This window comes from Peromyscus maniculatus, chromosome 3 (genome assembly GCF_049852395.1).
Source record: "Peromyscus maniculatus bairdii isolate BWxNUB_F1_BW_parent chromosome 3, HU_Pman_BW_mat_3.1, whole genome shotgun sequence".
In the NCBI taxonomy this organism is placed as follows: domain Eukaryota; kingdom Metazoa; phylum Chordata; class Mammalia; order Rodentia; family Cricetidae; genus Peromyscus; species Peromyscus maniculatus.
The window spans coordinates 149,010,842-149,033,409 of NC_134854.1; the positions used below are offsets into that span (position 1 = coordinate 149,010,842).

Genomic DNA, 22,568 nt, shown 5'->3' on the forward strand with positions numbered 1-22,568 from the left:
GTCTCGGGTAGCCAGCTCCTAAAACCAACACTTACATGGCTATGGCACTAAAATCAGCCTGGTCTTAGTTTTCATTTATCTTTCTTTATTCGCCTGTTTGTTCTGTAGTGGGGTTGCACACACACCACCGCACACATGTGGAAGACAGGGAACATCCTACAAAACCAGTTCATTCCTTCTACTGGGGAATGAAGTCAGGTCATCCTGCCTGAAAGCAAGCCACTTGGTCTGCTGAGCCGTTTTGCAGGCCCTGACCCCATTTTGTAACATTCCTGCCATACGTGCACAGTGGCATGTGCATGCCCATACCCCCTCACATCATAACAATAAATAGGATAAGTTAACAAAAATGTAATTTGATTCCAGGCCCAAGAGAGACTGATGTGTCCCGTGATGGTGGCAGTTAGGATAACAGGAAGCTTTGTCTGGTTTTTCTTCATGAATCCGCCTTCTTCCTAAGTGATCTCGCTTGTACTCCCAGTGCTACTGTCCCACTACAGAGAGTCTTGAATTGAGTCTTATCTTCCCACCATGGAGCATGGAATTATTGAATTGTTGTGTTTGTGGGAAGAGGATGGATCTTTTGAGGTCTTCCTTCTCAACCTCTGCATCAGTTCCGCGAAGAAGCTGAATCCCAGAGATAGTGAGAGGTCTTGTCTAAGGTCACCTCAGACAGCAGCAAGTGGCTCCTGGCCTTCAGCTGTCCAGGTTACATATCTATATCTCCTTTTTCTTACCATCAGAACCAGACTACAAGTTGGTACCCATCTCCATGACCAGAAATGAATGAAACTAGTTCTGCTCTATCTAGTTCCAGAGAAATTCTGCTCTATCAATTTCATCTTCTCCCTTCTCATTGAATTAATTACACTGGTAAAATGGGGATGTGTGTAAATGAAGAGAAGTATTTTTTTCAGAGGCTGAGTTTTTCAGCCTCACCTCCTCTCTTTCTCTCCCTGAAATGACCTTCAGACTCGACAGTTCTTCTCATCTTTTTCATCCTTAGAGCCCAGCGAGAGAACAAATGTCTACTACTTCCCAAGTCCACACGGTTTGAAATCCTTCCTTATCATTAGCCCAAATCTCTGATTCTATAATTTAACCCTAGTTTCTTTTTATTCAATGTCCAAAAGTGGTAGAACTAAGAAAAAAATCATGTTAGCTATCCTTCTTAAGATGGTTCTAATAAACAACCACATTTTGCATACAAAGAAAGCGAATCATGGAGATGCTACAATTCTTAAAGGTCTATCTCTTAGGGGAGGGAGCCAGGGTTATCAATTTAGAAGGCAAAGACTCAGATGCACTGCAGTAACAAAATTGGAGAGAAAGGACAGCAAGGCAATCTAAGCTACACCTTCATGGTTGCCTAGGACGCAGGAAACCACAGACTCCATCCTCAGTATTTCATGAACTCAATATAGTGGTACATGTCTGTCATCCCAGAACTTTAGAGGGAAAACAGTGTAACCAAGGTCACCCTTGACTGTAGAGTAAGCTTTAGACCAGTCTGGGTTACATGAAGTCATGAAGAAGAAGGAGGAGGAGGAGGAAGAGGAAGAAGAAGAAGAAGAAGAAGAAGAAGAAGAAGAAGAAGAAGAAGAGGAGGAGGAGGAGGAGGAGGAGGAGGAGGAGGAGGAGGAGGAGGAGGAGGAGGAAGAAGAAGGAAGAGGAGGAGGAAGAGGAGGAGGAGGAAGAAGAAGGAGGAGGAGGAGGAGGGAAGGAAGGAAGGAAAGAAAGAAAGAGAGAAGAGAGAAGAGAGGAGAGAGAGAGAGAGAGAGAGAGAGAGAGAGAGAGAGAGAGAGAGAGAGAGAGAGAGAGAGAGAGAGAGAGAAAGTCTACAATCTGCCTCTTCCCTGTGTGTCCTACTTAGGTAGGACAGACCTGGGGCTGGGTGGCCAGGAGACAAAATTTGCTGCCATTGAGAGTAATCCCAGGTCCCTAAGTTTTCTCTCCTCCAGGCTTCCTTACCTGATAAATTTGGTTCTTGTGTTATAAGGGGAGGTTATGAATCCCTTCTTGGGGTCTGAGAGCCTGCTTGGGGTCTCATATACCTCAACCCTCAGGTCTCCACCATAGTGTACGCTTAGGGCATAGGTAACTTTGGAGTCACATGGTTCTGCACCTGACCCCAAATCCACACTGGCAGGCCACACATTTGGGACATCCTGTGCTTTTCCTGTGTCTTACTTGTGCATTCGAGATGATGAACTGTACTCCCGGCATCATGAAATTTAAATGTGTCCAGCACACAGACACCCTCCCTAAATTATCCTTTACTTTCCCCTCTGGGAGACGCTCACCATGTCCCAAACTCCCAAGGGACAACCTCTTTCCTGCCAAACTCAGATGACCAATGCTAATCCTGCTTGCTTATCCTTCCCTCAGGCTCCTCACCGTGGGAGCTAAAGTCATCCACCAGGATGATCTCCTTCAGCAGCCGAGGAGGGGTCTGGTTGATGATGCTGGTGATAGCTCTCTGGATGACGGACAGAGCTTCATTCAGGAAGATGAGGATGACACTGAGGGATGGGAGCTGAGCAGGATATGTCTTCTGAAGACACCTGTAAGACACCATTCTTTGTAACACAGTATTCTTTAGTTATTGAAGCATTGCTGTCCAGTCTTCCTCTTCAGTATCTATGCTATTCTATTTATCAACTCACTGAACCTCAAACTGAACGGGTGAAGGAAAATCTCAAGTCTTTGTCCAAGAAGCCAAAAGGTATTTTTTTTTTATCTATTTGTCCAACATTGTTCTGCTTACACGGAGGCAGCGCATCTCCTTTACATTCATCTACAGACATGTTGTACAGCAGATGCCTAGGATTTAGTCATCTGCGCAACTGTGGCTTTCTATCTATTGATCAAGCCCTCATTCTAAAAACATAATTATTGAGAAATAATTTACATGCAATAGAACTCACCTGTTTAAAAACATGTAATTCCCTAACTTCGTCAGTCACAGAGTAGAGTAATAGTTAGCATTAATTTTAGGGGTGAGGGGATGTATGTGTAGGTCAGAGGTCAAGGTCAAGTGCCTTCCTCAATTGCTTTCAACCTTATTTTGTTGGTACGGGAATTCTCACTAAACACCAATCTTTACAATTGGGCTAAGTTGGATGGCCATGGAGATTCCATCCACACCCACCTGCTGCCGGCACTGGGTGACAGATGTGCCGGGGCTCTGAGCCCGGACTTTGTGAAGCAAACACTTCCCTCACCACACCCTCTCCCCAGCCTCTCATTTTAGAAAGTTTTATCATGTGTAAAGAAAGCCTAAACCGGGCGGTGGGAGTGCATGCCTTTAATCCCAGCACTCGGGAGGCGGAGCCAGGCGGATCTCTGTGAGTTCGAGGCCAGCCTGGGTTCCAAAGCTACACAGAGAAACCCCATCTCAAAAAACCAGAAAAAAAGAAAGAAAGCCTAAAATATTAGCAGCTATTTGCTATTTCCCCCCAACCCATCTGTCCATGTCCCCTCAGCCATAGGCATACACTGATTGAATTTCTGTTTTTATAGACTTACCTGCCCTGGAGCTTTCATGTAAGTAAAAACAAGTTACGTGTTCTCCTGAGCATAACATCGTCATCAGTGCTGCAGCAGGTACCAATAGCTTTCCTATTGTGGTCAATAACATTGCATTGAAGAGATCTAGCATATACCGCTTATCCATTTGCCAGCACATAGATATCAAAGAAATTCAGGGTAATTTTGCTTTGGGGGCAATTATGAACAGTAATTAGAGGAACATTCTTAAGCAAGCTTCTTTTTAAATTATTTATTTGTATTTTCTGTGTATGGAAGTTTGCCTACATATGTATGTGCACCATACGCACGTAGTGCCTGTGGAGGCCAGAAGATGGCATCAGATCCTCTGGAAATGGAGTTACAAATGCGCCTCAGTGTAGATCTGGGAACAAAACCTGGGTCCTGCTTTGCAAGAGCAGCAAGTACTCTTCACCGCTGAGCCAGCTGCCCGGCCCTTGAGCAAGCTTCTTTACTAGCTTGCTTTTGTTTCTTTTTTTTTTTTATTTATTTATTTTTTTTATTTTTCGAGACAGGGTTTCTCTGCGTAGCTTTGCGCCTTTCCTGGAGCTCACTTGGTAGCCCAGGCTGGCCTCGAACTCACAGAGATCCGCCTGGCTCTGCCTCCCGAGTGCTGGGATTAAAGGCGTGCGCCAGTAAAATGATGCGCCACATGAAAGTGTTCCAGTCTGTGACAGACCACACATACAAACATGCTGCCCAACGATAGCTCAGCTGTCTCAGTTGTGTAAACACACTCTAGAATGCTTGTACTACGGCAAAAAGGACTTGATGTCACATTCCCCCAATCTCAGCCTATCATTAGGTGACACACGACTTTAGTTAGAGTCTCCAAAGCAAATTGGGAATGTGGAAGTGGGAGGGGTGAGTATAAAAAATTTAAAAGCACAATTATGCTTTTAAAGGAATTTTGGCATATGACTTTTCTTTTGAAGCCCGACATCCTAGAATTGACCTGGATCAGAGTGGCTTACTGTTTACACTATTTTGGGATAATGGCCTGAGTGAAAGCAGGCTTCAGGTTAACTTTGGTGGATCTGTGTGTAGGCTGAGGAATGGCTATCAGCCTTTCTCATGCTCATCTGATTCTTCCTGTAGGTCCAGCCCAGTGTGTGATCCCAGGAGGCTCTTTCTGGCTGTGTCTTCTCAGCTTCTGTTAGATTTCTGAATGTTCCACCCTTACACAGGTCACTACCTATAACATGAGCTGTGAGCTTCCTCTTAAATATTCTCCAAGAATGCATGGTTAGTGGAGAGTGTGGTGCACGCTTTTAATCCCAGCCCTAGGGAAGCAAAGTCAAGTGGCTCTCTGTCAGTTCCAGGACAGAGCGACATAGTGAGACCCCGACTTAAAAACTGTTCCAAATAAGGCCAGTCCCTTAAAAAGAGCAGGGAAGGTTTTCACCCCGAATTTCATCCTGGACAGATCTTCTGCATTGGTCCTCAGGGGCTAAGGGTACAGACATCAGCTCACTTGTCCTGAGCCTGTGGCATATTGTTCTGCAGGCTGACACAAAGCACAGGAAGGTGGTAGGAAGGAGGCAGCAGCCCCTGGGTTTCCTGGCTGCAGCATTCTAGTATAGAGCTTCCTCTGTGTAAGCAAACTGGGGAAGCGACAGCTAGAACCAGTATTCTTGGTCTGAGGCAGGTGGAGTTGAAACTTTACTGTCAGAAACCCTCCCGTGAGGTGGGGGGTGTCAGTGGATAGAGGATGAGGCGGAGCTGAGGAGGGTGGGTGTCCAGGGTGGCTTCAGCCACCTCCAGAGGTAGAGGATTTGCATCTCAGTGATGGGGAGGGGGAAGGTGTGAAGTGTTTTTAGTTGGCTTGCCCTTCCTAGGGATGAAACTATAGCCCCATGGGAGATGCAGTGGCAAGGACCCTCTTGACCACGCCTACCCAGAGTAGAGAACTTGGCATAGAAGAATATCATTCTCCAGAACTGGGGGTGTGGTAGATGGAGCAAGCAATGGCTCATATGCCACAGACTCCTACTGAGCCTTGTTGAGATTTAGAAAACGTTCTTGCCAGGATGATTCTCCATTTGCTGTGTCTCCTCCAGATGATTTCTGAAAATGTGGCCTGGTGTATATCGTGTTCTCCAGTCAGAAGGTTGTTTTCTTAGAGGGTTCAACCACAGCACCAGACCTGGCTTCTGCCACGCAGGGTGGTCCATCCCTGTGATCATAGCACATCCCTGTGATCCCAGCACGTGGGAGGCAGAGATCTATGTAGCCCAGAATTCAAACTCCTTGAATTCCTGATCCCCCCTCAAAAATAAAAAACAAGCAACACAAAAATTGCTCAGCACTGATGGACAGAACATAAACTAATTATTCGGCCTTTTAAGAAATAGTCAGGTAGACTCTCCCAAGGTTAAATACAGGGTTCCATATGTCCTAGCAACTCCACTACAGATATCCACAAAATAAAGACGTTTGTTTATTCTCATACAAGCTTGCACATGAAACAATCCTTTGAGAAGCCCACACCCACACTTCTGGTATGTTTCACTTCCTTCTGAGCACCTCTCTCTCCCTTTACTTTTGTGGTTATCTATTAGCATGTCTCTATCAAACCCCAACTCAGCTTCATTAAAAAAGCAAAACACAACAATATCATTCACAGTTGCCCAGACCTGGAAACAATGGAATGGTCATTAGCTAATGACTAAAAGCAAAATGCCACATATCAATATAAAGGGGAAGTATTGGTGCATACCATTAGCTATTACATAGATGGTACTTCAGACATATTATAAAAATGAAAAAAGACACACACACACACACACACACACACACACACACACACACACACCCATATATATGATTCTATCCTAAGAAAAGTCCAGACCAGGAAATCCATAGGGATGAGGATTGTAAATGATAAAATGGACCATGAAGAACACAGGGTTTCTTTATGAGATGATCAAAATGTTTTAAGACTGTGTGGCTCATGCACAACTCTGAACATACTAAGAACCATTGCTGGACGTAGTGACTCATACCTGTAATACTAGCATGCTAGTGGTAAGGGGATCTCCAAAAGTCGGAGATCAGCCTTGACTATATAATGAGATCTGTTTCAGTCAATTTATTAATTAGAATAGAAACCATTCATTTTTGTTCTTTGTTTTTTGCTTGTTTTTCAAGACAGGGTTTCTCCAAAGCTACACAGAAGCCATCCATCTTTATCTGTCAACACAGCTGTACCAGGAATGATGGTAGACACCTGCAATCCCAGCACACAGAGGGCTAAGATGAGAAGATCAGGAGTTCAAAGGCATCCTCAGCCACATAGAATCTGTGGTCAGCCTGGGCTACGTAAGACCATGTCTCAAAAAAACAAAAAGCTTGAGTGGTTTTTGCTTGTTTGTTTTGTTGTTGTTGTTGTTGTTGTTGTTGGTGGTGGTGGTGGTGGTGTGTGTGTGTGTGTGTGTGTAATGAAAGTGTGTGTGTATGAGGGGAGGGCAGAAAGAACTAGAGCAATGGAGAGGGAAATTGGGAGGAAGGCTTCACCCAGGAAAGAAACTCTATGAGATTCAGTGAGGAACAGGGGGCACGGGGGACGGACACGGACGGACACGACGACGACGACTGAGTCAAACCCTCATTCTACTCGAGGGTTTGGGGAGAAAATCAGCCCCACTACATGGGGTCTCTTCCTTCGCGCCCTCTCCCTCTCTCCAGGGAGCTAGAGCATTTGAATTAGTCCATTATCTTCTCTGATACGCCATCATAAAATGAATTAAAAACAAGAACCCAGCTAGGCATGGTGGGAGGGCGCACTGTCTTCGAAGCACTCAGAAGGCTGAGGCAAGAGGGTTTCTAGTTTGAGGCCAGCCCTGGCGACATGCTAAGAACTTTCCTCAAAACAACAACACTAAACTAAATACAGGTCTGCTCTTCCCCTTCCCCACAGTTGTCTGCTCCCCTCACCCATCTTTCTGCCCCGTTACTGGCATGGCTCCCGAAGTTCATCACCAAACTACACTGAGGTCTGGCAAAGCCACCCCTGGTTCAGATCACCTGGCATGGCGGGTGTCAGGGATGCTTCTGTTAAAAGGCAACTGGTTGCTGAGGAATGCGTTGTAACCGAATTTCAGGAACAAGTAATGAGCCTCTTTCTGACGAGCCCGGGAGGGTCCCTTCCCCCACTGCAGGAAGAATTTCTTGGGTGCCAACCTGGCCTTCACTCCTTCCCAGCCAGGGTGGGATTCAGCATTTCCCTGTCGCACATGGCTTTGTTGCTTCATAGTCAATTTCAGACTTTTTCCTGAAAATAAAGAGGATGGGAGTGGTGTGAAAACATTTCAGCCAGTCCTTAGAAAGCTGGACACTGCTTTCTAACCTAACTTCCTCTGGACCGCTTTCTCTCTGCTACAGCTTGTACCTCAAATGTTCCTGCAAGAGACTCCAGTCTGAGGCTTCGTCCTCTTCCCCAGTGCCATGAGGAGGGTAGAGACCTTAAGAGAGAGGCCTAGTTAAGAGTCTTCCAATCATGTGGGGCTGCCCTTCAAAGGGGACACCAGTGACCTGGCCAATGTTTTCTTTGCTTCTCACCTCCATGCAGCTATCTGCTTCCTCCACGGCACCACGCCATGGTGTCTGCTTCCTCTCAGGCTCAAAGCAACCGGGCCAACCAGCATTGCCGATCAGCCGGGCGCTAGACTTTCCAAAGTGTTGAACACATGTAAACCTTTTCTTTTTATAAGCGGATCGATAGTCTCAGGAATCTGTTACACTATAGGAAGTTGATTGGCAGGCTCTCCAAATGTTAGACCTTACAAACTCTTGTCCCAGAGAAGACGATTGGTAAAGAGTCCTTGTCAGAGCTATGCAAGGCTGCTCTAGCAAGACATAGCTCTCTCTTCAGCACCATCCAAACCCACCCACACCTCACCCTAGGCTCCTTTAGGAGCTGACTTTAATCCCAGAAATAATTTATAATAAGATGGTATTTCTCAGAATGAGACCTAAGAGTCACAAAAGAAATGTCAGCTATGTGTTTTCGTGTGTGTGTGTGTGTGTGTGTGTGTGTGTGTGTGTGTGTGTGTTAATGTAGATATCCCCCAAATCTACCAAATCAGAGTTTCAGGGCCAGGTGAGTGTACAGACAGAAAAAGATACTAGAATTTTCATTTGCTTTGCAAACATCACACTATTAGTAGCTAGCAAAAACTTTTTAGAGTTTCACACTGGCCACCCATCCCATCCCATCTCACATGGCTGATAGACCAGGAACTCCTAAGTTATGGACAAACCAGGCCTACATTTCAGTTTGTTCGATTACAAGATTGTCTTCAGGCGCTCACGAAAAATGCAGGATCCCAGGCCTTCCCTAGACACACTGATCCCCTGGGTCTGGGATAGAGTATAGAAGCCGTTTAACTGGTTTAGCTTGGTTTGTTTTCCACAGTTGCTCCTGATGGAGCTAATAGCCCCATTCATTTGAGAATCATGAGCTTAACTCAAAATAATGACCAGATGGTGATGGATACAGGAAGAGGAATCCCATCAGAGGAGGCCTAAAGGGTCCAGCAGACCAATAGGAGCACTGATGCTTCCCATTCAGAAAGAGGCCTGCAGACGTCACTGCTTCCCTCTACCCCTATTAACTTCCCCCTGACAACCCTGTGAGACTGATTTATGCTGCAAAATGGAGTCTTAGCATAGGCACTTTGAAGGCTCTCAAACTGAATCGAGAGAGAGACAGACAGACGGACAGACGGACCAACCTTCTGGCATTAGATCCCACAATGGTGATGAAGGCTTCCCACCACAGAACCACATGCCCTTCCTCCAGCCCACTTTAAATTCCAACCAGCCTGAGAGGGACCCCTTTACCCCATCCAGAATCTTCTTACATGTTGGACAAAGGTATAGTTCTGGATGATTGCAGACCAGGCTTACCAGCCTGGCAAGGGACCACCCCACTGCATGGCTCCTCCGAGACACAAGCCCATCCCATGCACAGCACGTGGCTTGTTGAGCAGAACATGTGTTTGAGTCCAGAGGCATAAACAGCCCTCCAAGATGGACATAAGGAAGGCTACAACTGGGAGGCAAATGTGTGCAGGGGATGAGATAAGATTGGTGTGGTGATATTGTGTCCTCCAATATATTGTGCACCCTAATAAACTTATCTGGGGTCAGAGGACAGAACAGTCACTAGACAGACATAGAGGCCAGAAAATGGTGGCACACACACCTTTAATCCTAGCATTCCAGAGGCAGAGATCCATCCAGATCTCTGTGAGTTCAAAACCACACTGGAAACAGCCAGGCACGGTGACACACATCTTTAATCCCAGGAAGTAATGGTAGGAAGCAGAAAGGTATGTAAGGTGTGAGGACCAGGAACTAGAGTTTTTAAGCTTTTAGCAGCAGTTCAGATGAGATTCATTTGGGTGAGGACTCAGAGGCTTCCAATTTGAGGAAACAGGATCAGCTGAGGAACTGGCCAGGTGAGGATGTGGCTTGTTCCGTGTCTCTGATCTTTCCGCATTCACCCCAATACAGATTGGCCCAAGGAGAAGGAAAAAAGATTAAGAGAGATGCTCAAGATAAAAGGAGGATGAGAAAAGCAAACTTGGGGAGAAAATAGTGTTTGGTCTTTCAAAGGAGACTGTACAAATGTCCCGGATATTTGCTCAGGTGGGAAAGAAAAGTGAGAGCTTGGTGCAGAGTATTGCACTCGAATCCCACTATTATTCATACTGTTCTTCACCAAGCATGTGCTCATATAGTGGTGCAGAGCATTCCACTCGAATCCCACTATTATTCATACTGTTCTTCACCAAGCATGTGCTCATATAGTGGTGCAGAGCATTCCACTCGAATCCCACTATTATTCATACTGTTCTTCACCAAGCATGTGCTCATATAGTGGTGCAGAGCATTCCACTCGAATCCCACTATTATTCATACTGTTCTTCACCAAGCATGTGCTCATATAGTGGTGCAGAGCATTCCACTCGAATCCCACTATTATTCATACTGTTCTGTACCGAGCATGTGCTCATATAGTGGTGCAGAGCATTCCACTCGAATCCCGCTATTATTCATACTGTTTTTTATGTAGCAAGAATTCTAATTGGTCTTAATAATAAAAACCTGGAGCCAGATATGGGGGAAATTCTGAAAGATCAGAGAGGCAAAGAAACAAGCCACAGACACCAATATCCGGCTGCAGGTTTTCAAGACCAATTAGGATTCAAGCTACAGTTTTACACCAAGCACATGCTCACACAATGGTGCTTGTTTCCTCTGGCCCCAAAACCCGTCTCTGAATCTTTTTATTTGGTTAATATATGTTTGTGTCTTTGAGAACACACATGTGCCACCCTACTCCTTCACTCTGAATGATGATAAATGCTCATGTCTCAATTTATTCATTTGCTTGTTTATTTGTTTATGGGGAGACCCTCCTGTAGCCCTGGATGATCTCCTGCACTAACCCATTCTTGTCTGGGCTCCAGTCTCATTGTGTAATGATGATATGACAAGTTGTTAAAATTGTGTGAAATCTTTCCCAAGTTCCCTCTCTGGCTGACACCTTTTCCAACTCCCAGCATGAGATTCCTGGGGAAATTCCCTTCTCTTTGGAGTCCATTGTTCCAACAGTGTGATTGTCAGATTGAAGACTTGGCCTCTCCCTTGATTTTTCCCTCCATGCCCTTTTTTCTTAAGTTCCTAAAGCTCCGTCAGCCTGCGCACCCTAAGATTTCCCCTCCCGGTGGGTGCAGAACTTACGTGAGGAGTGCACATCCTTCTTCAGGTGCAAGGGTCTCTGGGCCACAGCAGCCCCCTCCTTGTGGAGGCTGCCCACAACCAAACTCTTTATGGTCCCCTTGGTGTAAAACACCACCAGCAAAATGTTGGCTGCTACCAGAGCGAGCACAGCACAGAGGACCTTGGAGCAGCTCCTCCGCCAGAGTCTCATCATGAGCCTGGGGAGCCTTGCTCCCTTCGGGCAGAGCCTGTGAAAACAGGAGCAGAGCCCACCAGCCAGGCTGTGTGTCTCAGGTGGGTGGAAGCCTCACAGATGACACTCTACCTGCTAAGCCTGACGTTCCCTGGCTGGGAAAGCTGTCACAAGCTGCCTGCCTTGTCTCTAAAGAGTGTCAGGCATGGGCAATGGACCAGGGCAGCCACCCAACGATCATGAGATCACCTAGATACACTTGGCATCGCCTCAGAAGTCAGGGACATGCCTGTGGCTCCTGTAACTACCTCAGACTGCCCAGGGGAAAACCTTTCTTCCACTGGATTTTGGAGTTCTGCCTATCATGTGCAAGGATTAGGTAGTGAGCCATAATGTTTGGTTAATGTTTTGTTCATCACCGTCTCTTCCTGTGGAATAATAAGTAAGGGCTGGTCTAGGGTTGGGGGAGCCCAGAAGAGAAGGATGTGAAAGGAACTGTTGCATGAATCCAACTGGTCTTATAATAAAAACTCAGAGCCAGATATTGGGGTAAATGCAGAAAGATCAGAGGAAACAAGCCACAGCCACTTCTCACCTCGCCAACTCCTCAGCCAAAAGCAGAAGATCCTGTCTCCACAAATCCTCAGACTGAATGCCCCTGAGTCCTCAGCCTAAAGGACTGAGTTTCTGTCTCTTCCTGCCTTATAGGCCTTTCTCTGCCCAGCCATATCACTTCCTGCCTCAACCTCCCTGGTGCTGGGATTAAAGTCATGTGCGCTTCCTAAATACTGGGAGCAAAAGCATGAGATCCCAAGTGCTGGGATTAAAGGTGTGTGTCACCACTGCCTGGCCTCCATGTTTAATCTAGTGGCTGGCTTTGCCCTCTGATCTTCAGGCAAACTTTAGTTGTTAAGAGCACAAAAAAATATCCCCACAAGGAACCCACGAAGCAGCAAGAGCCACAATGGCTGCCTGTTCCAATGCCACTTCAGGTCAATGAACACAGCAGGCGTGCAATGAACGCTTCTTCAGCTCATTTCAGGAGAAGCTTCAGTCCCGGATGGATCCCCAGGCGGCTCCTGTAAGCAGGTGCAGTGAGCTAGGGTGGCCCTGGGGTGAGCCTCAGGGAACAATCCTGCTTCAGTGTGTGTGTCCTCGTCCAACCCTGGAGTCTGGAGTTTTCCTCCACTTCAGCTCTTTAACCCCTTCACCTCCACACCCCATACTTCCCATGTTTTAGACAACTCACCCAATTATCACTCTAAATTCACCATCTAAAACTGTCCTCCAGGTCAAAAGTGTAAAATCCTCAGTCTCGTAGTGGTCCCCTGCACACTGTTCTCCATCGACGGGAAGCATGTCCACTTCCCACTTGCAAGCTCCAGTCAAACAAATCAAAAACGCATAACCCCTCTCATTTCTTGGATGAGCTGAGGTGGGCACATTGCTATTTCTTCCTAATCACTAAGGGCAACTAAACACTGCTACAGCCAAGCACAAGAAGAGAAAGAGGAAAAGGGGGAGGGGGAGGAAGAGGGAGGAGCCGAGAATCCCGTATCTGTGGGAGCCCGTTTTCAGGTTCCTCGTGGCTTTACCCAGCAGGTCCTCATGGAGAGGATGATTAGGACCACGGGCCTGAGTGCAGGTGTCTGAGATGGTCTGCACTTGGCTGTGCTGGGGGGAGGTCATTTGCTCTACTCCTTGGCATCTCTATAAATACCCTGGGGCAGAGACAGTCAGGGCCCGTTGGAATAGGTTCCAGGCTCTCTGGAGGCTATCCTTTATTTCCTATCTGTTTATTTCCACAATCTAAATCCTTCTATCTAATATTTCCTGCTGCTCGAACTCAAGAAAACTCTGGGGAACTGTGGGGTTGGTGGGTAAATGCCCTGCACATATCCAGCAAAAATATCTCCAGGAATGAAGGGGAAATCAAGACAAGAAAAGCCATCACCTTGAAAAAAAGATAAATACAAAAGTTTCCCTAAATGATGCAACAAGGGAGGAAGGAATCTATGAACAGCAGAGGGGAAAAGGGACAAGCAGAAATTGAAAACGTGAGCCAATAAAAGCACTTCCCTTCTGCTGCTTGAGTGTTCTGAGTTAAGTTTGATGTACTTGTGAGTTGGAGACAGGCCAATCAGATGTTCAAGGTCATCTTTAGCTACATAGTGAGTTCAAGGCCTTCCTGGGCTAGGTGAGGCCATGCCTTAAGAAAACAACAAATAAATGAATAAATAAATAAATATTTAAAATAAGTATGTCTGATATAGGGATCGGAAATATCACATTGTCTAATGTGACTCTTAAAGGATGCGGATGAACTATTCAGGGCAATTAAACATGGGTCAGGTAGATTGACTTATAGGGTTTCTACTTGTCACCTGAATTGGCAAATTGAAGAAGCCAGTAGTCAGTCATCGATGAGTTGTATGCATATGCTGTTGACAGATTCATGAAGTATCTTGATTGCAGGGTTGGTCACTGGAATCTGTAGGTGATAAAATGATAAAACACACACACACACACATACACATTCACACACACACACACACACACACACACACACACACACACACACATACCCAGTATCTGTGTCAGTGTTAATAGTTGTAAAACTATATTCATTGGGTTGGCAAGTAAAGGCACCTGCCACCAAATCTTATAACCCAGAATGAATAACCAGAACCTACATGACGGAAGGAGAGAATCGATTCTCACAGGTTGTCCTTGGACCTCCATGCACTGTGGCATGGGCACACACACACACACACACACACACACACACACACTGCAGAAAACAGGGTAATAGGAGACCAAAATATGTCACAGTATCTTTGCAAAATTTTGTGATCCTCTCTATACCTCAAATTTTAAAAATTATTTCAGAAAGCAAGATCTGTCCTCTGCACAAACTGACCACTGAATCATGTAAGAATATAATTTTCTAAAATTACAAACCCTTTACTAAAAACATACAACCAAACATATGCTGATTACCTCTTGAGGTGGTGGGTGCTGGCAAGCTGAGGAATGGAGGTGGGAAAGAGAATGGCATTCACAGGACAATATGATCATTTTCTATCTTGTGCATGAATTATATATGAATAACAAAAAGAATTGATAGAAATTACTTAGAGCAGGAATTGCTTGTGGTCTCTGCAGTAGTTCAAGTTCACCTGGCTAGAACGATGAGCACACGGTTCTTTCTCTCACTCTTTTTCTTATTAAGAAAAATTTTGCATTCATTTTACACACCAATCAGAGATCCCCCTCTTCCTTCCTCCCACTCCCCCAGCCTCTCCTCCCCACCAATATTCCCCCGAAGAAAGCAAGGCCTCCCATGAGGAGGCACATCCAGTACAGGCAAGTCCAAGCCCTTCCCCCTGCCTCAAGGCTGCATGAGGTGTCCCATCATAGGTATTGGGCTCCAAAAAGCCCACTCATGCACCTGGGATGGATTTTGATCCTACCACCAGGGGGCCCCCTGAGCAGATCAAGCTACACAACTGTCTCGCCATGCAGTGGGCCTAGTCCAGTCCCATGCAGGCTCCACAGCCATTGATCCAACTTTCATGAGTTCCCACTAGTTTGGTTTGGTCATCTCTGCAGGTTTCTCCATCATGATCCTGATGCACCTGCTCAAAGAATCCCTCTTCTCTTTCTTTGACTAGACTCCTGGAGCTCTGCCTGGTGTTTGGCTGTGGATCTCTGCATCTGCTTCCATCAGTCACTGGATGAGGGCTCTCTGATGACAGTTAGGGTATTCACTGGTCTGATCACTGGGGTAAGCCAGCTCAGTTTGGAAATCAGTATGACAGTTTCTCAGAAAATTGGGAATTAATCTACCTTGAGACCCAGGTATACCACTATTGGGCATATACCCAAGGAATGCTTAATCATACCACAAGGAAACATGCTCAACTATGTTCATAGCAGCAATATTTGTAATAGCCAGAACCTGGAAACAACCTAGATACCCCTCAGCTGAAGAATGGATTAAGAAAATGTGGTACATATACACAATGGAGTACTACTCAGCAGAGAAAAACAATAACATCATGAAATTTGCAGGCAAATGGATGGAACTAGAAAATATCATCCTGTATGAGGTAACCTAGGCTCAGAAGGACAAACATGGTATGTACTCACTCATAAGTGGATACTAGAAATAAAGCAAAGGGCAATCAGGCAACAAACTAGAACTTCAGAGAAGCTAACTAACAGGGAAGACCCAAAGAGGGATACATGGACCGCCCTGGGAAGGGTAAATAACATGAGATCTCCATGAGTAGCAGGAATCTTAGAGAGTCTTATTAATAAAATCAAACCCAGGGCCAGTTATTGGGGTGAAATGCTAGATGGTCAGAGAGACAGAACAAGTCACAACTAACCTCACCTGGCCAACTTCTCAGCTGGTCTTGTTTCCTCAGACTGGAGGCCTCTGTGTCCTCATAATCGAATGGCTCTCAGCTGAACCGTGCTGCTAGAAGCCTGAAAGCTTAACCAGACAAATGCTTCTAGTTCCTGGTCCTCATGCCTTATATACCTTTCTGCTTTCTACCATCACTCCCTGGGATTAAAGGCTCGCTTTCTGGGATTAAAGGCGTGAGTCACCATGCTTGGCTGTATCCTTGAACACATGGATTTCTGCCTAGCTCTGCCTCCCAAGTGCTGGGATTAAAGGTGTGAGTGCCACCATTTTCTAGCCTTTGTATCTAGTGGCTGTTCTGTCTCTGACCCCAGATAAGTTTATTAGGGTGCACAATATTTTGGGGAACACAATACCACCACACTGGGGATGAGAGGTGGGCAATGGAGGGTAGGGGATAGGGGAAATGATCATAAGGGAATGGGATGGTTGAGCTGGAACAGGGAGGGAGGGGGAAAGCAATGAAAGAGATACCATGATAGAGGGAGACATCATGGGGACAGAGAGAAACCCAGAGCTAGGGAAGGTGCCAGGAATCCCCAAGAATGACCCCAGCTTAGACTACTGGAAATGGTGAAGAGGGTATTGTTCTTTTTTTTTTAAGTGGGTTTTTTGCTTTGTTTTTTAGACAGGACCTCACATAGCCCTGGCTGACCTTGAACTCACGATGTAGCCGAGGATGACTTTGAACCTCACATCCTTCTGTCCCCAGCCCTCAAGCACTAGGATTACAGGTGTGTGCTACCACTGCTGGCACATGTGATGATTTCTCTGTAGCCCACAGCGAGAGTGGTGGGACTCCTCAGGAAGGAGAGGCATGGGTGGCTTTCTGACAAAACTAGGTATTCTCATGTGCATCCTGTCCTGCCCAGAACACTCAGGCAGGGGTTCTCCAATGCTGAGGTGGCAGGAATCACCTGAAGAACTTGGCAAAAATGCAGACTTCTGGGTTCCTTCTGAAGATTCTAACCCCACTCGTCTAGTGTGGGATTCTGACACCTTCATATTAACAAATGCTCCATACCAATCTCTTCCCTGTGCTCACAAATCCATGTAAACTGATTTTCATCAGTCAATGTGCTGACAAGCCTGTAAGGGCCCCAATGTGAGCCAAGGGCCACAGCGGGAAAGGGGAGCATTCTGTCTGAGTGTGTGGTATCTTCAAAGACATGCAAGTTTCAGTTGCTCCAGAAAAAAAGTTAAAGAAAGAGAGAAAGAGAGAGAGAGAGAGAGAGAGAGAGAGAGAGAGAGAGAGAGAGACTAACCATGTGTAAGGAAAGTTACAAGGGGCGGGAGAATTCACATCATTTCATGAAGAATAAATGATCTGTGAAGATCAGAATGCCACGATGGAGACTGGGATAAAACTGAGATGTTTTCACCTCATATTCATTTATAATGCATGAGCATCACCATTGCTATCGCCATTATCTCTGTCTTAGGTCCTTTTCTATTGCTGCCATAAAACACCATGACAAAGGTAACTTATAAAAGAAACCAATTAAGTTTGGCTTTTGGTTTCAAAGAATTAGAGTCCATGATGGAGGGGCAAACAAAACAAAACAAAAACAAAAAACAGCTGAGGGCTCACATCCTGGCCCACAATCACTAACAAGGCAGAAAGAAAGCACTGGGAATCCCAGGAGTCATTTGAAACTTTAAAGCCCAGCCCCAAAGACACACCTCCTCCAATAAGGCCACACCTCCCAATCCTTCCCAAACAGTTCACTAACTGGAAACAAGATATTCAAAATCCTATGGGAACTATTATCATTCAAATCGCTACATTCACCACCATTACCACCATCATTCTTATATGTTACAACCACAAGAGAATGATTAAATAATTTGTAGTGTTGGATGGAGAGAACGATCAAATAATTTGTAGTGCTTGATTGATTAATTATGGTCACTCCACTCCATAGATTAGATTACCACAGGCCCTGGGAAGAGAATGCTGAGGAAAGTGGATTGTAGTTTAAGAGAGTGAGCCCATTACTCACTAGTCAAGGAAACCAAGGCAAGTTAACTCACCTCGCTGAACTTTATTTTTCTTATCTACAAAATGAGGGTTGACAAAGAATGCTGATACATACCATAAAGATACATGCTCAGCTATGTTCATAGCAGCACTATTTGTAATAGCCAGAACCTGGAAACAACCTAGATGCCCATCAACGGAAGAATGGATGAAAAAAATGTGGTACATATACACAATGGAGTACTACTCAGCAGAGAAAAACAATGAAAGCATGAAATTTGCAGGCAAATGGATGGAACTAGAAAAAATCATCCTGAGTGAGGTAACCCAAACCCAGAAAGACAGTTATGGTATGTACTCACTCATTGGTGGATTCTAGATATAAAATGAACAATCAGACCAAAACCCATAGAACCATAGAGGCTATATATATAGCATGGAGGTCCCTAGGACGACTGTGGCATATAATAAATTTCAGTTTTACTCAATTATTGAAAAAAAAATAGCCAAATGAATGGAAACACATGAACTATGAACCAAAGGCTGAGGGGCTCCCAGCTGGATCAGGCCCTCTGAATAGGTGAGACAGTTGATTGGCTTGATCAGTTTGGGAGGCATCTAGGCAGTGGGACCAAGTCCTGTGCTCATTCCATGAGTTGGCTGTTTGAAACCAGGAACTTATGCAGGGACACTTGGCTTAGTCTGGGAGGAAGGGACTGGACCTCCTTGGACTGAGTCTACCAAGTTGATCACAGTCCTCGGGGGAGGACTTGTCCTGGAGGAGGTGGGAATGGAGGGTGGGCTGGGGGTAAGGGGAGGGCGTGGGAGGGGGGAGAATAGGGGAACCCATGGCTGATATGTAGAACTGAATGGTATTGTAAAATAAAAAATATATATCACAAAAAAAAAATGAGGGTTGATAAGACAGTCTGGGGCTGTGGGGGTGTAGCTCATGTTTGCCAAGCATGGGCAAGGGCCTGGTTCTGATCCCCAGTGCTATAGCAAACAAACAGGCAAGCAAGTTAGGCATAATGAGTTTTTCCCTGAATTCAGGCACACATGAGGCTGAAGCAGGAGAACTGCCGTAAGTTTAGGGTTATCTTGGACTACACAGTGAAACCTTGTCTCAAAACAAACAATCAAACAAGTAAACAAACAAATCAACATTCTTCTCTGTAATGTGGTTATGGGATGGCAGGCAGCCTTGTAAAGGGCTCAGCATAGTCAGGAAATGTAAGATATTGTCATCACCGTGGTTTTCATTTGTAAAAGGAAGAACTTTCGAAAGCTAAACTGTGATACAGAAAGCTGCTCATGGTAAAAGGCTGGCTAGGGATAAATACCTCAATGGTTGACTAAGCAGTCATGCATGAGGCCTTGGGTTCCATCCCAGCACTGCACCAACTGAAAATTAAAAACAAAATTATAATCAGGGGAGATGAGGGAGGTTAGAATATGATTTGGGAACATCTGAGGTCTCTAAATGGGAGATCTAAATAATGTCACAGGCCACTAACAGCTCAAATAACGTGGTATTTTTTAATACTGTATTAAGGTATCTGTTAAAGGATTCCAAGCTATGCAAGATCTCCTTAAGTATTTCTGTCCCTAGAGGTATCTCAGAACTAGTCCATACAGGCCGCATGTAGCATCACAGACTTTGACTCTGCCCACATCCCCGCGTGGGGCAGCCTGTCCACAGCATAGCTTCTGTGTCCTACAGGAGACCTGGGCTGTGATGCTCCCAGGGAATGTACTCAATGGATTCTTTGCGGTTTTGCTTTTTGACACAGGGTATCAGGAAACTTGGGCTGGCCTTGAACTTGGCATGTAATAGAAGATGATCTTGAGCTACAGAACTTCCTGTGACTACTTTTCTAATGCTCAGTTTATAGGTGCAAGCCACTATGCCCAGTTCTTAAGTTTTTTTTTTGTTTGTTTTGTTGTTGTTGTTTTGTTTTTAGATAGGGGTTCAGAGCTAGCTTAGAACTCAACTTATAGCCCAGGCTGGCCCCAACCTTCTGACAATCCTCCTGCCTCAGCCTCCCAAATCCTGAGGTCTTTTCCTTTTTTTTTCATCATGCTTCTTTGTGTTGCAGTTTGGAGGGTAGCAGACAGCCTGCAAACAGCTCTCCTATCTCAGACAGATATCTTTCCTGCTCGTGACTAGTTGTCTGTATAATTATCATAGTGTTGAATGCTGTGTACGACATAGATACAATTTTTTGACAGTAGTTTTAGCCAGGAGAGGCAACCGCAGACAGAATGACTCAGAAAAGAAATCCAATGGTAAGTACAATTGCTGAGAAAAGAATTTCCAAGTTCAAAACAGCTTCAGGATGCTCTCTCTGGCAAACATCAAGGGTCCCAGACATGTCTCCACCATAGCAACAAAAGAGAACGAATTGTTCTACGGAACTGGACTGTATCCTAACCAGATGTGTTTGCAGACATCTTGCAAATTAGGCAAGCCAGTAGGGCAGGTGCAGCCAGTACGGTTGATACATATTTAACTTTGGACAGTGGCAGGGAAACAGAACTCAGCAACTAATGTATCAGCCCTGAGTACCTGTAAGAGAAGAAAATGGCCCATAGAAAAACATTCATCTGGAAGACAGATGAATATAGACTACAAAATAAGGCAACAGAAGAGAACAGAACTAAAACATAAAGAGTTTTCATACATTTGTTTGTTTTGTTGTTGTTGTTGTTGAGTATGTTGGTTGGGAGTTTCACCCGGACACATGGGGAAGCCTTGACCACTACCATGTGAGATGCTCCAGTACATGCAGCTGTATATGGTCATGTGACTCGTTTTTACAAGCCTTTAAACTTGGTTCTCAGAGTGTTACTGGAAGGGTGAGAATTTGAAAGATTGCCTTAGCTACCACCTGTCAGTGAATAGCTTCGCTTCCATCTCATTCAGGCATTCTAGGGAGACTTTCAATAATTTAAGGAGAAACTATCAGTTTGTACCAAAATTGAATGACGTACTTAGGACAAGCCAATGTGGGTTTCGGGTAGGTAGAGGTTAGTTTGATGGGTTGGAGAGAAGGCTACCCTGTGCTGCACCACATTGAATCAGTGGATAATTATGAAGAGCCAGCACAGTACTTTTTTTTTTTTTAATGATCTGTAGTTATCTATTTCCAGCTAAGATGCAACGCTTGAGACTGGATTCATCCTCTTGTCAAAACATCTGCAAAACTACACAAAATAGATAACTGTTTTCAGGTCACAGGAAGCAGAGGAATGTGATCTCTGAGAAGTAGGACACAAAAGGAGTGCTCTGTCGTTGCCCCAGGGGACAATTTCACAGTCATGACTTGGATGGCAAGCCCCAAGAGACTCCCACTGAGAGGAGAGTCAAGGAATGAGGTTGTGATCTGCTACAACAGTGCTCGCAGTAGAAAAAAACAAAGTTAAAAGAGCTATATAAGGAAGGGGCCCAGGATTCTGCCTGCTGTCCTTCCAGATTCCTGGACAAGTGACAGGCTGGACTCGCCCTGAGGGAAACTACTCAAGGTCTAGCTTAGAGCTACCACCCAGGGTTAAAGATAATGGTAACACTAGAGGTCTTAGAGCCCCTGATGATGATACCTGCTTAGTCTGTTTCTTCCTGCAGTGCTTCTGTCCCATGGGTTTCAGTGCTGTGTTACTAGGTGCATTTATGCTAAATTTATTATGCCTTCCTGAAGTAGGGACTCTTACTATAAAGTGACTGTCACTACCTCTAAGAAGATCCCTTTCAAAACTGTCCGAAACTCCCACTTTCTTCAGTTCAGTGTTAGCATGGAATGGCTTTCTACCCTTTCAAGCTATACATGTCCGTGTTCTCATACTTTAAAGTGAACTTCCCACAGACAACATACAGCTGGGTCCTGATTTTGTTCAAGTCTGATACCTGATGATCTGTCTTCTTTTTTCTAAAGATTGGCTTGGGGTGTGTGTGTGTGTGTGTGTGTGTGTGTGTGTGTGTGTGTGTGTGTGTGTGTGTGTGTGTATAGGCCAGAAGGGAGCACTGGATCCCCTGGAGCTTGGGTTACAGGTAGATCCCACTATTTTGTTCAGTGATCAAGGTCCTTTGGTTTCATTTCCTGGTTTATAAACTGCTGATTGACCCCACTGACTTTAAAGTTTGCTGATACTTGACTGGCTACATAACATTAAGGGCTTTTCAACCATTTGTTTGTTTGTTTGTGCGTGTGTGTGTGTGTGTGTGTGTGTGTGTGTGTGTGTGTGTGTGTGTGTAATTGTACTTATGTACATGTCAAAGGACAACTTTAGGAAGTTGATTCTCCCCCCACTCCCACTCCAGCATTTCTTTCATTTAACTCTTTTAATGAGGAACATAGTAATGTAATGTTACAGGACACAGGTCCATGACCTCAGATTTCCTGTATTCTAGATGAAATTAGGAAACAGAAATTAGGGAATAAAATGGGTTTATTTGCAGTTTGGTCCAACAAGAGAGAAAGAATCTAATCTCTCTCTTTTGTGTTTGGGTCAGTCTTACAACCACAGAAATCCATGAGATAAAGGGCAGAAGACAGGGCTGGCCATGAAATTGGTTCACCATTCTTTGGGGAAGGTGACTGGCCTTAAGTTGTCTTCAGTGTCTCTGTTCTCAGCCTGGAGAGTGCTTTATAAATTATGCTATCATAGACAAGGGATTTTTATTT

General features: G+C 45.1%; 1 protein-coding gene across 2 annotated transcripts in view; it reads right to left on the reverse strand.

Annotated features, from left to right (window-relative positions):
• Positions 1–12,976, reverse strand: part of Galnt8 (polypeptide N-acetylgalactosaminyltransferase 8) — a 36,350-nt gene extending 23,374 nt beyond the window's left edge. For both annotated transcript variants that reach the window (XM_076568012.1, XM_006987898.3), the window contains exons 1-3: positions 11,302–12,976; positions 7,576–7,822; positions 2,398–2,564 (exon numbers count right to left, since the gene is read on the reverse strand). In XM_076568012.1, coding sequence (XP_076424127.1) covers positions 2,398–2,564; positions 7,576–7,822; positions 11,302–11,494 — 607 coding nt within the window. In that variant the 5' untranslated portion in view covers positions 11,495–12,976. The remainder of the gene's footprint in view (positions 1–2,397; positions 2,565–7,575; positions 7,823–11,301) is intronic.
• Between the last annotated feature and the right edge of the window lie 9,592 nt (positions 12,977–22,568).